The 13,362-nt window shown below is 50.9% G+C and overlaps 1 protein-coding gene across 1 annotated transcript in view; it reads left to right on the forward strand.

Annotated features, from left to right (window-relative positions):
• mast3a (microtubule associated serine/threonine kinase 3a) overlaps nt 1–13,362 on the forward strand; it is a 42,289-nt gene that overhangs the window by 11,997 nt on the left and 16,930 nt on the right. Inside the window, 14 exon segments of the mRNA XM_079243567.1 lie at nt 1,397–1,554; nt 3,176–3,251; nt 3,332–3,541; nt 4,057–4,158; nt 5,786–5,918; nt 6,212–6,297; nt 6,377–6,462; nt 6,545–6,753; nt 8,716–8,854; nt 8,933–9,065; nt 9,134–9,299; nt 11,862–11,963; nt 12,059–12,184; nt 12,270–12,382. Of these exon segments, the coding sequence (XP_079099693.1) occupies nt 1,397–1,554; nt 3,176–3,251; nt 3,332–3,541; nt 4,057–4,158; nt 5,786–5,918; nt 6,212–6,297; nt 6,377–6,462; nt 6,545–6,753; nt 8,716–8,854; nt 8,933–9,065; nt 9,134–9,299; nt 11,862–11,963; nt 12,059–12,184; nt 12,270–12,382 (1,839 nt within the window).

Consider the following 13,362-nt stretch of genomic DNA (forward strand, 5'->3'; position numbering starts at 1 on the left):
AAAAGGATGTGATGCGTTTCTCCATCGTTTCTCATTGTGTCACATGATAGAAGCCAACATGAGTCTGGACTCTTAACAGAACTAAGATGCAGTTTTCTATCAACAAACTGATTATTTATGTCTGATGGTTTTCTGCTCTAATCCGTGGACTTGAGGGGAAATAATTCCTGAGAAAACTCAGGTCTGGATGGAAAGTCCCACTTTTCTTTCTCCTGGACCAGTCTGCACATCCATGCTTTCACATTTTTCCCACTCTCCTTTTCCTTTTGGTTGCATCCTGGTTCCACCCATTAGCTGATTCATGGTTTCCATGACGATTATCTGGAGATAGTTTCTTGCCTTGGAAGGCAGTCCAGAAGCTGTGGTTTGTGGTCAGAAAACAATCCTCCAGTTCCCGCGTCAGAGTTTTAATTTTCAGTGTCCGAGCACATGTCAGGGAGACGGTGAGGTCAGTCCTTCCAACACAACGCCGCTTTCAGCGCTGCTGTCAGAGAGCTCTTTATGCAGCCTGCACTGCGCTTCCTCTCTCTGCTTTACCACACATTCTCTCTTGTCATTGAAACAGGTTGAACCAGATTGATCTTTTAATCCAAGTCATCATGCAAACATATCTTCCGGCAAATGTGATGTTTCCAGTCAGACATGTTTCCATGCAGACGTGATGTTTTCAGCCTCAGCTGTCAGATTCTGAGGCTAAAATGATATAAAATGAATGTATGAATAGATAAAGCAGCATAAAGAGAAACCAGAAGTTTGTAGAAATAACACACAGATCAGCAGCGAGCAAGTCTTTTCTCATCTGCACACCATCCTCTCATGTCTTGGCTTTTGGGATAAAAAATATTAGAAGAAACACACACCAGTACAACAATATTCTGACAGTTTTAGCTAAATGTGAGACTTCAGCTTGCAGACAGGTTTATGTTGATACACACTGCTGCATCATGAAACCTGGAATCATCCATGTTAAAAGGAAAAGAGGTGGGCTGAGTACAGATCCCTGTGGGATTCCTGAACATCTCCAAAGAGCATCTAACCAAAACTGTTTTCCACACATTTCCTGATTTGTTGATATTCCTGCTTTTTACCTTCACTAAACCACCTCCACCCCAGCTGCATCAGAACTTATTGATCTGAAATATTTAGAGTTTTAGATACCAGAGGAAGACTCACCTGCATGCAGACAGGATTTAAAGCTCGGCAGAGGCTGAATATCTTATTAATGTATCATTTTATCCTCCCTGCACTGCATTTTTCTTATTTATATAGTCTTTTTCTTATATCTAATATATATTATATATATCTTATATATATTATATATATCTTGTAAATATCTAATATATATTATATATCGAATATATATCTTTTCTAATATATCTTACCTCTTTCCTCCTAGTCGTCCTCTTCCCATGAGTTATTGCACCAGCTGCCCCTCCAGCCCACTCAAGATGATCTCCACTTCCTCTTCAAACATTTCCGGAGCACAGAGAGCGTGGCGGACGAGGAAGCAGCCCACCACACGCCCCCCGTCAGGCTGCGCTCTCGCAGCCTCAGGTACTGATGCTTTAAGTTGTGCAGATTTCCAGCACCTCGCTGTTAGGTAAACATTTCTCACATCAGATGGAGATTTTATGAAATAATGAAGTGGTTGTCTGATGAGGAGACGGCCTCAAGGTTTTATCCATCCTCCACCTGCAGCATATGTGTGATGCTTCAGTATGGAGAAAAATCTCTGTTCAATCTGTCACACTAAGAATAAAGACGGAGGTCTGACCGGGTGCTGGTGGTCCTGATGAAGAAGACGGTGAATGTATGAGTCCATGACAAACTGTTTCAATGCATCCTGTGAGAGAGACTCTGGTTTTATGTCTGTGCTGCTCCTGGATCAGCTGCAGCCAGACAACAGGATGAAGTGGCGTCCTCCCTGATAAACAAGCGCTTTTAAATCGTCTCTCAGACTTTCACGTAGGATCAGTCAGAGTAAATACTGGCCTGAGAGCATGGAGGGGAAATGACATCCCTGGATCTGGGAAACGCCACCGTGTCATTTCTGGGTTATAATATAACCACTACTGTACTAGTGGGCCATGCCGGGCCATGCCGGGCCACGCCGGGCCACGCTGGGTAGGAGACCTCTATCCAGCAGCAGGGAATATCGTCCTGCTGGGATCCTAACAGCTGTGCTCTCTGTTAGAAATAAACATGTGGCGCAAAACAACAAATGATTGATTGACAGGTGTCACAGTTGTTCCAGAATTACCCAATAAGGAGGCGGCGTGTGCAACGGTTGTCCTCAGTCAGACATAGTAAGGCGGGCGGTTTGGCGCAGGCGGTGGGCGGTTCGGCGTGGGCGGTTCGGCGCAGGCGGCGGGCTGTTCGGCGAGGGCGGTTCGGCGCGGGCGGTTCGGCGCAGGCGGCGGGCGGTTCGGCGTGGGCGGTTCGGCGCAGGCGGCGCTTGGCCAATCACAGATATCAGATTCACTGATTGACAAGTTTGTGATTTCAGAGCTTCTGACACGTTCAGTGATCTTCTGTAAATGTCAGACTGCTTCTGGGTTGTCATGGTGATGGTCTGGTGGAACATTCTCCAGGGATTTAAGGACACAGATGCAGATCTGGGATCTGTGTTCAGAACATCAAAGCTTGTGCATCATAGTGAACATTTTTGTCTGTTTGGTCACATTTTTATCTCCGTTCGGACATTGTTTTCACTGAACTTCACAAATTTGATCACTGTAACTGTAGGCCTGATAAAAGCACAGACTTGGCTGGAATTTGGGACATCTAGCTGTTTGTGTAGAAAATAAAACGCCACACCATGCAGTTGTATTCTGTAAAAGCTTTAGATTAAAAATGTGGGTTTGATTCGACATAATTTGACATTTTTGCTTTAAAAACAGCGACATGAAGTAATAAAACTGCCATTTAAAGGGAAGATCTTAAATCCTTTTGTTGAATGTTTGGTAGTTTCTGCTGAGAAAAGCATTAAAATGTGAAAGGTTAAGGTTTACAGCTGGTGTTCGTTGTAAGCTGAACGGATGGTGAACGGTGAGATACCGACAGCTGGACTGGTACAGATGGAAATGTGTTTTGTCGGCACCATCTGTTGTCTATTGCTCCGTTAGAGATGAAGCACACGTGTTCATATGTTTCTGATCCATCGTGTTCTCTGCAGCCCCGGACGGACTTGTGGGTCATTCGACAACGAGATCGTTATGATGAATCATGTCTACAAAGAACGCTTCCCGAAGGTGAGGTTGCTGTTCAGAAACCGAGAGGACCAGAGATTTTAACTTCCGTCATAACCAGCTCGTCCATGTTGGTTTCCTAGGCAACGGCTCAGATGGAGGGTCGCCTGCTGGACGTCATTTCAGAGTGCTCTCCAGACACGGCTCTGCCCCTGGCGGATGGCGTGCTGGGCTTCATCCAGCACCAGCTGGTAGAGCTGGCCAGAGACTGTCTGGACAAGTCGCAGAATGGCCTGGTCACCTCCAGGTACTTCATGGAGCTGCAGGAGAAGCTGGAGAAGCTGCTGCATGAGGTGGGTATGAAACTCTGGACATCATTTAGTCTGTTTGGCTCGTCGTTCATCCCTCCAGTCAGTGTTAGTCCCCAGTAAAACCCCACCGAGCCCTTCAGGGACATCGTCTACAGCTGGAACACTGAACTGAATCTGTCTCTTTGATTCGCTCGTGTTTAGTTCACTGCTTAGTAACGGTGTCAGCATTTTGTGTTTTTACATAGAAGCAGCCCAAATGACTCCTTATATGATCTTCCCAGAAACCCCAGAATGAGCTACAAGTTTATTAATGCTCAAAACTCAATCACATGACGTTTCCGCGCAGACGCGACGTCTCCGCGCAGACGCGGCGTCTCCGCGCAGACGTGGCGTTTCCGCGCAGACTTGACGTCTCCGCGCAGACGTGGCGTTTCCGCGGAGATATGTCTCTATAGAGACGTCATGTCTAGACTGGACTAGTTTCTGGAAACAACTGGAACTAACCTCTCGCAGGTGTTTTCAGTCACAAACTGAATCTGTCTTTTTGTCCCAAACAGGCGTACGAGCGCTCAGAGAGTGAGGAGGTGACCATCATCACCAAACTGGTGAAGAAGATTCTCATCATCATCTCCAGACCTGCCAGGCTGCTGGAATGTTTGGTAAGCCTCAGTAAGCATCACGTAACACGTGCTCCATCACGCAGCGTCAGTAAGTCGTACCAGGTGACTCTGACATACTGGTGGCGTGCTGCTAATGCTAGTTTCTGCAGTAATAACAGGCCTACTCATGTTGGTGATTGATGTCTAGTGATGACGTCAGACATGAATGTGGTTCGCACTGCAGCCTCACAGCAGGAAGATAACTGGTTTAAGCCTGGGATTAGAGAGTTGGAACCATGTTCTCCCCGTGTATCCATGGGTTCTCTGCGGCTTCCTACCGTCCGAACACATGCATGTTAGGGGAATCGGTTCCTCTACATTGTTGTTGTCTCTCCGTGATGTACTGGTGACCTGTCCCGGGTATACCTGCCTCTCGCCCAGTGATTGCTGGGATAGACTCACAGACTCATCCCTCATAGCCTTGTACGTAACATCATGTTGTCGTCATTAAAATGACTAAGCTAGCATCTACCAAACCAGCAGACACCTGAATCATCCTCCGTTTCATCACAGCTGGTGGTGGTGTGATTCTGTCTCAGTACTTTGTCTAAAAACTTCCTTATCTCCTCGTTTCCATCAGTCTTCCCTCCAGCAGGCTGTTATCAGGCTGCTCCATGCAGCTGCTTCCTCTCCGTTACTTTTGAGAGGTTATGAAAAATGAAGCTGGGCTTCAGGGTTTTCAGAAAACATCCCGAGTAGCACCTGTTTCTCTCTGCATGCAGTCAGTCTGTCACTCCTACACTGCAGTGTGTGGACCATAGACTGTATGTAGAGATGGGCGGAGCCTCCGTGACGTCACCCGTAGGTTTCTGAAGAGCTGAATTGAAGCTCGGTGGGCGGTTCCTACCATCACCATCTTGGCAGGGGCATTCGTGTCGTCTCTCCCAGAAAATACAAATATGGGCAAAGAGGTGGAGCTGAGAGGGGGGCTGTGAGCGTCATGGTGGATGATTGACATCGAGCGAACTCCGAGCTTTCTGTAGCTAAGAGCTAACCGAGCTAACCCGGAGATAACAGCAGCTAACCAGCTAACGGAGGTAAGCGGGCTAAAGCTAAGTCACGTTGTTAACCGGTTAAAAACCACGGTTGTTCTATGTTCTTCTTACTTGAAGCGGGAGATCGGGTACCTGTCAATCAAAAGGACACGCCCCTAAATATGCTGAACTTTGAGATTAAATTACTTTTAAACGGGCGAGTTAGAAAAAAATCCACTCCCCCCACAGTTGTCATGAAGGTAAACCTGACCTATTAAACCTAAAATAGATTTTTGAACCAGGCTGTAAACATGTTTATTCCTGCTGTAAACATGTTTATTTCTGCTGTGAAGTTGGTCTGTTTAACATGGGAGTCTATGGGGATTTGCTCTGTTTTGCAGCCCCTAGTGGATGGAGGGGGAACTGCAGTTTTATGTACTTTGGAAAGGCTTCACTTTTAACTGCCGGAGGTTGCCGGTTGGTGTGAACCAGCTGCAGGTTGCTGATGATGATGATGATGATGCTTGTAGCCACCAGGATTCCAGCTGCTGCCTCCATGTCAGGACAGGATGTTAGAATCCTGTAAACTTCTTCTAACGTCCCACCTTTGTCCTTCCCGACTGCTCATCACGTCTCTCCTGACTTTCTTCCAGGAATTTGATCCGGAGGAGTTTTACCAGCGCCTGGAGGCAGCAGAGGGTCAAGCCAAGGTGGGTCAGGGCATCAAGACCGACATTCCCCGCTACATCATCCGCCAGCTCGGCCTCACCAGAGATCCACTGGAAGGTGCAGAAACTTTCTCATTTCCTCTTCTGTTTGCGTGCTGATGCTGTTGTTTGTGTTGAAACGCTGCGTCATGCTGGCCAGGTGTTAGAGATGACTCAGCGTTTCTTCGTGTTTTATGTAAGAAACCAGCCTGCAGTGTGAGCGACGCTCCTGGTCGGCGGTTTCCGTTGTGGCTCTGAGTGCAGCACAGCGGACTCCACCCGGCTGAAACAACGTTCCCGTCTTCTCCTCGGTGCGCCAGGAGAAGACGGAGCGAGACGCAGCCTGACGAGGTGTCTCCTCTGCCTCCACAGAGATGGTCCACCTGGAGCAGACCAGTCCATGTCAGAGGTCAGCGAGCAGGGAATCAGATGACTCTGGAGAGGCCACACCTGTGCAGGTAAGCTGTGTGAGGGCTCCTGGTCAGGATGGAAGCAGCGTTTCCTGCAGCTTCATCGCTTGTTTCTGGATGTGTTCAGAGCAGAGCGGGCTGCGTGCTTCCCCGCAGGAAACCGCTGGAGAGCGACTTCGACACCATAAAGCTGATTAGCAACGGCGCCTACGGGTGAGACGGCGCCTGACAGACGCCAGAGAGACGTGTTGCTCTGTGTCTAACTCTGCTCGCCGTCTACCTTCCTGCCCCGCAGAGCCGTGTATCTGGTCCGCCACACGGAGACCCGCCAGCGCTTCGCCATGAAGAAGATCAACCGGCAGAACCTGATTCTGAGGAACCAGATCCAGCAGGTCTTCGTGGAGCGGGACATCCTCACCTTCGCCGAAAACCCCTTCGTGGTTTCCATGTTCTGCTCGTTTGAGACGCGGCGCCACTTCTGCATGGTCATGGAGTACGTGGAGGGTAGGTTCCCCCTGCACACACCGGCGGTCTGATTCCCAGTTCCCACAGGCCAGGACCACAGTCCCCCCCGGAACCACAACCCCCCCAAGGACCACAGTCCCACTGGGAACATGTCGGTAACGTGACTGGTTGAACTGGGAACAGGTCGGTAACAGGACTGGTTGAACTGGGAACAGGTCGGTAACAGGACTGGTTGAACTGGGAACAGGTCGGTAACAGGACTGGTTGAACTGGGAACAGGTCGGTAACAGGACTGGTTGAACTGGGAACAGGTCGGTAACAGGACTGGTTGAACTGGGAACAGGTCGGTAACAGGACTGGTTGAACTGGGAACAGGTCGGTAACAGGACTGGTTGAACTGGGAACATGTCGGTAACAGGACTGGTTGAACTGGGAACAGGTCGGTAACAGGACTGGTTGAACTGGGAACAGGTCGGTAACAGGACTGGTTGAACTGGGAACAGGTCGGTAACAGGACTGGTTGAACTGGGAACAGGTCGGTAACAGGACTGGTTGAACTGGGAACAGGTCGGTAACAGGACTGGTTGAACTGGGAACAGGTCGGTAACAGGACTGGTTGAACTGGGAACAGGTCGGTAACAGGACTGGTTGAACTGGGAACAGGTCGGTAACAGGACTGGTTGAACTGGGAACAGGTCGGTAACAGGACTGGTTGAACTGGGAACAGGTCGGTAACAGGACTGGTTGAACTGGGAACAGGTCGGTAACGTGACTGGTTGAACTGGGAACAGGTCGGTAACAGGACTGGTTGAACTGGGAACATGTCGGTAACAGGACTGGTTGAACTGGGAACAGGTCGGTAACAGGACTGGTTGAACTGGGAACATGTCGGTAACAGGACTGGTTGAACTGGGAACAGGTCGGTAACAGGACTGGTTGAACTGGGAACATGTCGGTAACGTGACTGGTTGAACTGGGAACAGGTCGGTAACAGGACTGGTTGAACTGGGAACAGGTCGGTAACAGGACTGGTTGAACTGGGAACAGGTCGGTAACAGGACTGGTTGAACTGGGAACAGGTCGGTAACGTGACTGGTTGAACTGGGAACAGGTCGGTAACAGGACTGGTTGAACTGGGAACATGTCGGTAACAGGACTGGTTGAACTGGGAACAGGTCGGTAACAGGACTGGTTGAACTGGGAACAGGTCGGTAACAGGACTGGTTGAACTGGGAACAGGTCGGTAACGTGACTGGTTGAACTGGGAACAGGTCGGTAACGTGACTGGTTGAACTGGGAACAGGTCGGTAACGTGACTGGTTGAACTGGGAACAGGTCGGTAACGTGACTGGTTGAACTGGGAACAGGTCGGTAACAGGACTGGTTGAACTGGGAACAGGTCGGTAACAGGACTGGTTGAACTGGGAACAGGTCGGTAACGTGACTGGTTGAACTGGGAACAGGTCGGTAACGTGACTGGTTGAACTGGGAACAGGTCGGTAACGTGACTGGTTGAACTGGGAACAGGTCGGTAACGTGACTGGTTGAACTGGGAACAGGTCGGTAACGTGACTGGTTGAACTGGAAACAGGTCGGTAACAGGACTGGTTGAACTGGGAACAGGTCGGTAACGTGACTGGTTGAACTGGGAACAGGTCGGTAACATGACTGGTTGAACTGGGAACAGGTCGGTAACGTGACTGGTTGAACTGGGAACAGGTCGGTAACGTGACTGGTTGAACTGGGAACAGGTCGGTAACATGACTGGGTATAAAAGGAGCATGTAAGAGTGTCAGGTGGACAGAACTTCACCAACATGCGACAAACTGGATCTAAACACCGTCGAGCAATTTAAGAAAAATGAGAATTAGAAGGAATCTCTGTAGGCACAAGACAAGGATGGGTGCAGACATCCTCTACTGGGAATAAAACCTGCTGGTATTTATAAATCAGTGCGTTGAGCTTACATGTGTGTTTTACTGTCTCTGACGTGTTCTTTAGGTGGGGACTGTGCCAACCTGTTGAAGAACATCGGTCCGCTCCCTGTAGACATGGCCCGGATGTATTTTGCAGAGACCGTCCTGGCTTTAGAGTACCTTCACAACTATGGGATCGTACACCGAGACCTGAAACCTGACAAGTCAGTTGCAACTGCCTGTTTCCAGTGAAAGTGTGTGTGTTGAGTCGTGTTTGATGCGTGTGTTTCCTTCCCGTGTAGTTTGTTAATCACCTCCATGGGACACATTAAGCTGACGGACTTTGGTCTGTCTAAGATCGGTCTGATGAACATGACCACCAACCTGTATGAGGGACACATCGAGAAGGACGCCAGAGAATTCATCGACAAGCAGGTTGGTCTCGCCCACATCGCTTCCTTCCCGCCTCTCTCTCTCTACAGCCTCTCGTGTGTCGGATGCAGGTGTACGGGACTCCGGAGTATATCGCTCCTGAGGTGATCTTGAGGCAGGGTTACGGGAAACCAGTGGACTGGTGGGCCATGGGGATAATCCTGTATGAGTTTCTGGTGGGTTGTGTTCCTTTCTTCGGAGACACACCAGAGCAGCTGTTTGGTCAAGTTGTAAACGGTGAGAAATCTTTTCATCACATCCGACTCTTTATGCAGACACCAGACCCGTCTTAGTCCAGGTCCAGACCACTCATCTGGTCTCGGAGCAGCTACGAGACCAGACCCGTCTTAGTCCAGGTCCAGACCACTCATCTGGTCTCGGAGCAGCTACGAGACCAGACCCGTCTTAGTCCAGGTCCAGACCACACATCTGGTCTCGGAGCAGCTATGTGACAACATAAGACATGTTTTACTGCAAACAAGCTCCATCATTTCATCCAGAAGTTTAGATTTAATCGTCTGAAGATGTGATGACAACCGGAAATATCTGGAGGAAAAGGAGTAAATTATATTTAACCTCATTCACATCTTTTATTTATTCACTCATTTAATGTATTTAAAATGTTTGTTTCTAAATATAAATACATTTAAATTTCATTTTAAATTTTTAAAAAAATTTTCCTACATTTTTATAACTCCAAATGAAATTATTATAAATACTGCTTGGTCATGCGACCGCCATGCGAGTGCAGCATCCTGCAACCGCCATGCGACCGCAGCATCATGCGACCGCCATGCCAGTGTAGCATCCTGCAACCGCCATGCGACCGCAGCATCATGCGAGTGCACCATCATGCGAGTGCAGCATCATGCGACCGCCATGCGAGTGCAGCATCATGCGACCGCCATGCGAGTGCAGCATCCTGCGACCGCCATGCGAGTGCAGCATCCTGCGACCGCCATGCGAGTGCAGCATCCTGCGACCGCCATGCGAGTGCAGCATCCTGCGACCGCCATGCGAGTGCAGCATCCTGCGACCGCCATGCGAGTGCAGCATCATGCGACCGCCATGCGAGTGCAGCATCATGCGACCGCCATGCGAGTGCAGCATCCTGCGACCGCCATGCGAGTGCAGCATCATGCGACCGCCGTGCGAGTGCAGCATCATGCGACCGCCGTGCGAGTGCAGCATCATGCGACCGCCATGCGAGTGCAGCATCCTGCGACCGCCATGCGAGTGCAGCATCCTGCGACCGCCATGCGAGTGCAGCATCCTGCGACCGCCATGCGAGTGCAGCATCCTGCGACCGCCATGCGAGTGCAGCATCCTGCGACCGCCATGCGAGTGCAGCATCATGCGACCGCCATGCGAGTGCAGCATCCTGCGACCGCCATGCGAGTGCAGCATCATGCGACCGCCGTGCGAGTGCAGCATCATGCGACCGCCGTGCGAGTGCAGCATCATGCGACCGCCGTGCGAGTGCAGCATCATGCGACCGCCGTGCGAGTGCAGCATCATGCGACCGCCGTGCGAGTGCAGCATCATGCGACCGCCGTGCGAGTGCAGCATCCTGCGACCGCCGTGCGAGTGCAGCATCATGCGACCGCCGTGCGAGTGCAGCATCCTGCGACCGCCATGCGAGTGCAGCATCATGCGACCGCCGTGCCAGTGCAGCATCCTGCGACCGCCATGCGAGTTCAGGAAAAGCAGGACGTTTCTCCGGCCAGCATTTCCTCTGTAACCCTCTCAGCAAGTTGCTGATATTTACCTGGAGCTCAGGTGTTTGCAGCGATGCTACGTTGGTCTCCTGTCTTCACCTCTCCTCCGGCTGATTCAGGTCCTGCTGCTTGTTCTGCAGCAATCCCAGCTTTCCTGTTCGTCATCTGAACGGTAGTCTTCCTCTTGTCATCATGGAGACATTAAAACAGGTCTCACATTCTTAGTTTTCAGAGTGGGAAGTATTTCCTGATGGTACTTATTTAGTTTATTTAGTTTCATTCAACCAGCTGGTAACTGGTGACTGGTCTGGTGACTGGTCTGGTGACTGGTCTGGTGACCGGTCTGGTAACTGGTCTGGTAACCGGTCTGGTGACCGGTCTGGTAACTGGTCTGGTAACTGGTCTGGTGACTGGTCTGGTGACCGGTCTGGTAACTGGTCTGGTAACCGGTCTGGTGAAAGGTCTGGTAACTGGTCTGGTAACTGGTCTGGTAACTGGTCTGGTAACTGGTCTGGTGACTGGTCTGGTGACCGGTCTGGTAACTGGTCTGGTGACCGGTCTGGTAACTGGTCTGGTAACTGGTCTGGTAACTGGTCTGGTGACTGGTCTGGTGACTGGTCTGGTGACCGGTCTGGTGACTGGTCTGGTGACCGGTCTGGTGACTGGTCTGGTGACTGGTCTGGTGACCGGTCTGGTGACCGGTCTGGTAACTGGTCTGGTGACCGGTCTGGTGACTGGTCTGGTAACTGGTCTGGTAACCGGTCTGGTAACTGGTCTGGTAACCGGTCTGGTGACCGGTCTGGTAACTGGTCTGGTAACTGGTCTGGTGACTGGTCTGGTGACCGGTCTGGTGACCGGTCTGGTAACTGGTCTGGTGACTGGTCTGGTGACTGGTCTGGTGACCGGTCTGGTAACTGGTCTGGTAACCGGTCTGGTGACTGGTCTGGTGACTGGTCTGGTGACCGGTCTGGTGACCGGTCTGGTAACTGGTCTGGTGACCGGTCTGGTAACTGGTCTGGTAACTGGTCTGGTGACCGGTCTGGTAACTGGTCTGGTAACTGGTCTGTGCTCCTGTGTCCAGATGAGATCATCTGGCCGGACGGGGAGGACGCTCTGCCTCCTGATTCTCAGGACCTGATCACCAGACTGCTGAGGCAGAACCCTCTGGAGCGTCTAGGAACCGGTAGGATGGCTGCCGACACGACGTGCTGCAAAGCTCCGCTTCATGTCGTCGGTGCAAACCCGGCCTCCTTCTGACGTTAACCCTTTCTTCTCCAGGAGGTGGCGCTGCAGAGGTGAAGATGCACATGTTCTTTGTGGGCCTGGACTGGAACGGCCTGCTGAGGCAGAAAGCCGAGTTCATCCCTCAGCTGGAGTCGGAGGAGGACACCAGTTACTTTGACAGTACGTAGACGTGACGCTGTGTTTAACCGTGGTCACGGGAAAACTGAAGAACGCCATTTTTCCTCCTCCTGGATGTTCCCTGCAGCCCGATCGGAGCGCTACAGCCACCTGGGTTCAGATGAAGACGATGAAACCAACGACGATGAGTCCTCTCTGGAGCTGCGGCAGTTTTCCTCCGTAACGCACCGCTTCAGTAAGGTACGTCCCAGAAACTTCACCGCCATGTAAGGTACGTCCTGCAGCGCTGCGGGGCTGATGTCACCAGCTTCACCGCCATGAAGCCAGACATGTCGCTGTTAGCTGCTTCACACCCAGACTCCAGGATCTGGATGTGTTAGCAGCATGTGACCAACCAGACATGGAGAAAGGCAGCAGAGACTCCACCATGGAGGAGCAGACAGACAGAATGATGAAACGCATCCTCCAGGCCAGAAGCAGCTCTGTTTCCGTAGCAACAGCTAGGAAGGTTTGCTGGTTAATTCATAAATTTGTGACATTTATCAGACAATATAAACACTCTTTCAGTTTAACTTCATCACGTCTCAGATGTCAGACTGGACTTCCTCACTTCCTGTACGGTCACCACTCAGTTCTGAGGCTCCGCCCCCATGTCAGCCATCTTGTGTTGGATTAATTCCTCACCATGACAACCAGTCGTGGCTCCATAAATTCCTGGTTCTGCATGTTGAACATTATTATTCAGCTTACTGTTTCAGATGAAACGAGGCGAGGAGGAGATCTGTTGGTATTTACACCCTCATGCATCCAGACCTGCTCAGAGTTTCCAAAGCTGCCGCCATGTTTGGTGTCGTCTCCGCTGAACGACGTCCTCTCATCCAGATGGGACATTTCTCCAGAAGAAGGGAGGATTTTACAGGAGTTGACTCTTATTGGCTCGTCCCAGTTTGGGACAACGTCCCGGTCCTTGTTGGTCACATGACCCGCAACGTGCCACTCGTGTTAGCTGACGACGGAGAGCGTCTGTCAGAGACGACAGTTGCGAACCTTCCTGTTTATCCACGCAGAAGCCGATCCGTCCAGCACAGTCACGTCTCGTAGCATCATCTCCCAGGATGCAGCAGGACACGACGTCGGCTCTGGCATCAGTGTTCCCCCAAAGCCCCGCACCTGGAACCTTTCTGAAACCCAGCAGGACGTAGGAGGACTTTGGACCTGCA

Source organism: Telmatherina bonti, assembly GCF_933228915.1.
Source record: "Telmatherina bonti genome assembly, chromosome: 7".
Lineage (NCBI taxonomy): Eukaryota > Metazoa > Chordata > Actinopteri > Atheriniformes > Telmatherinidae > Telmatherina > Telmatherina bonti.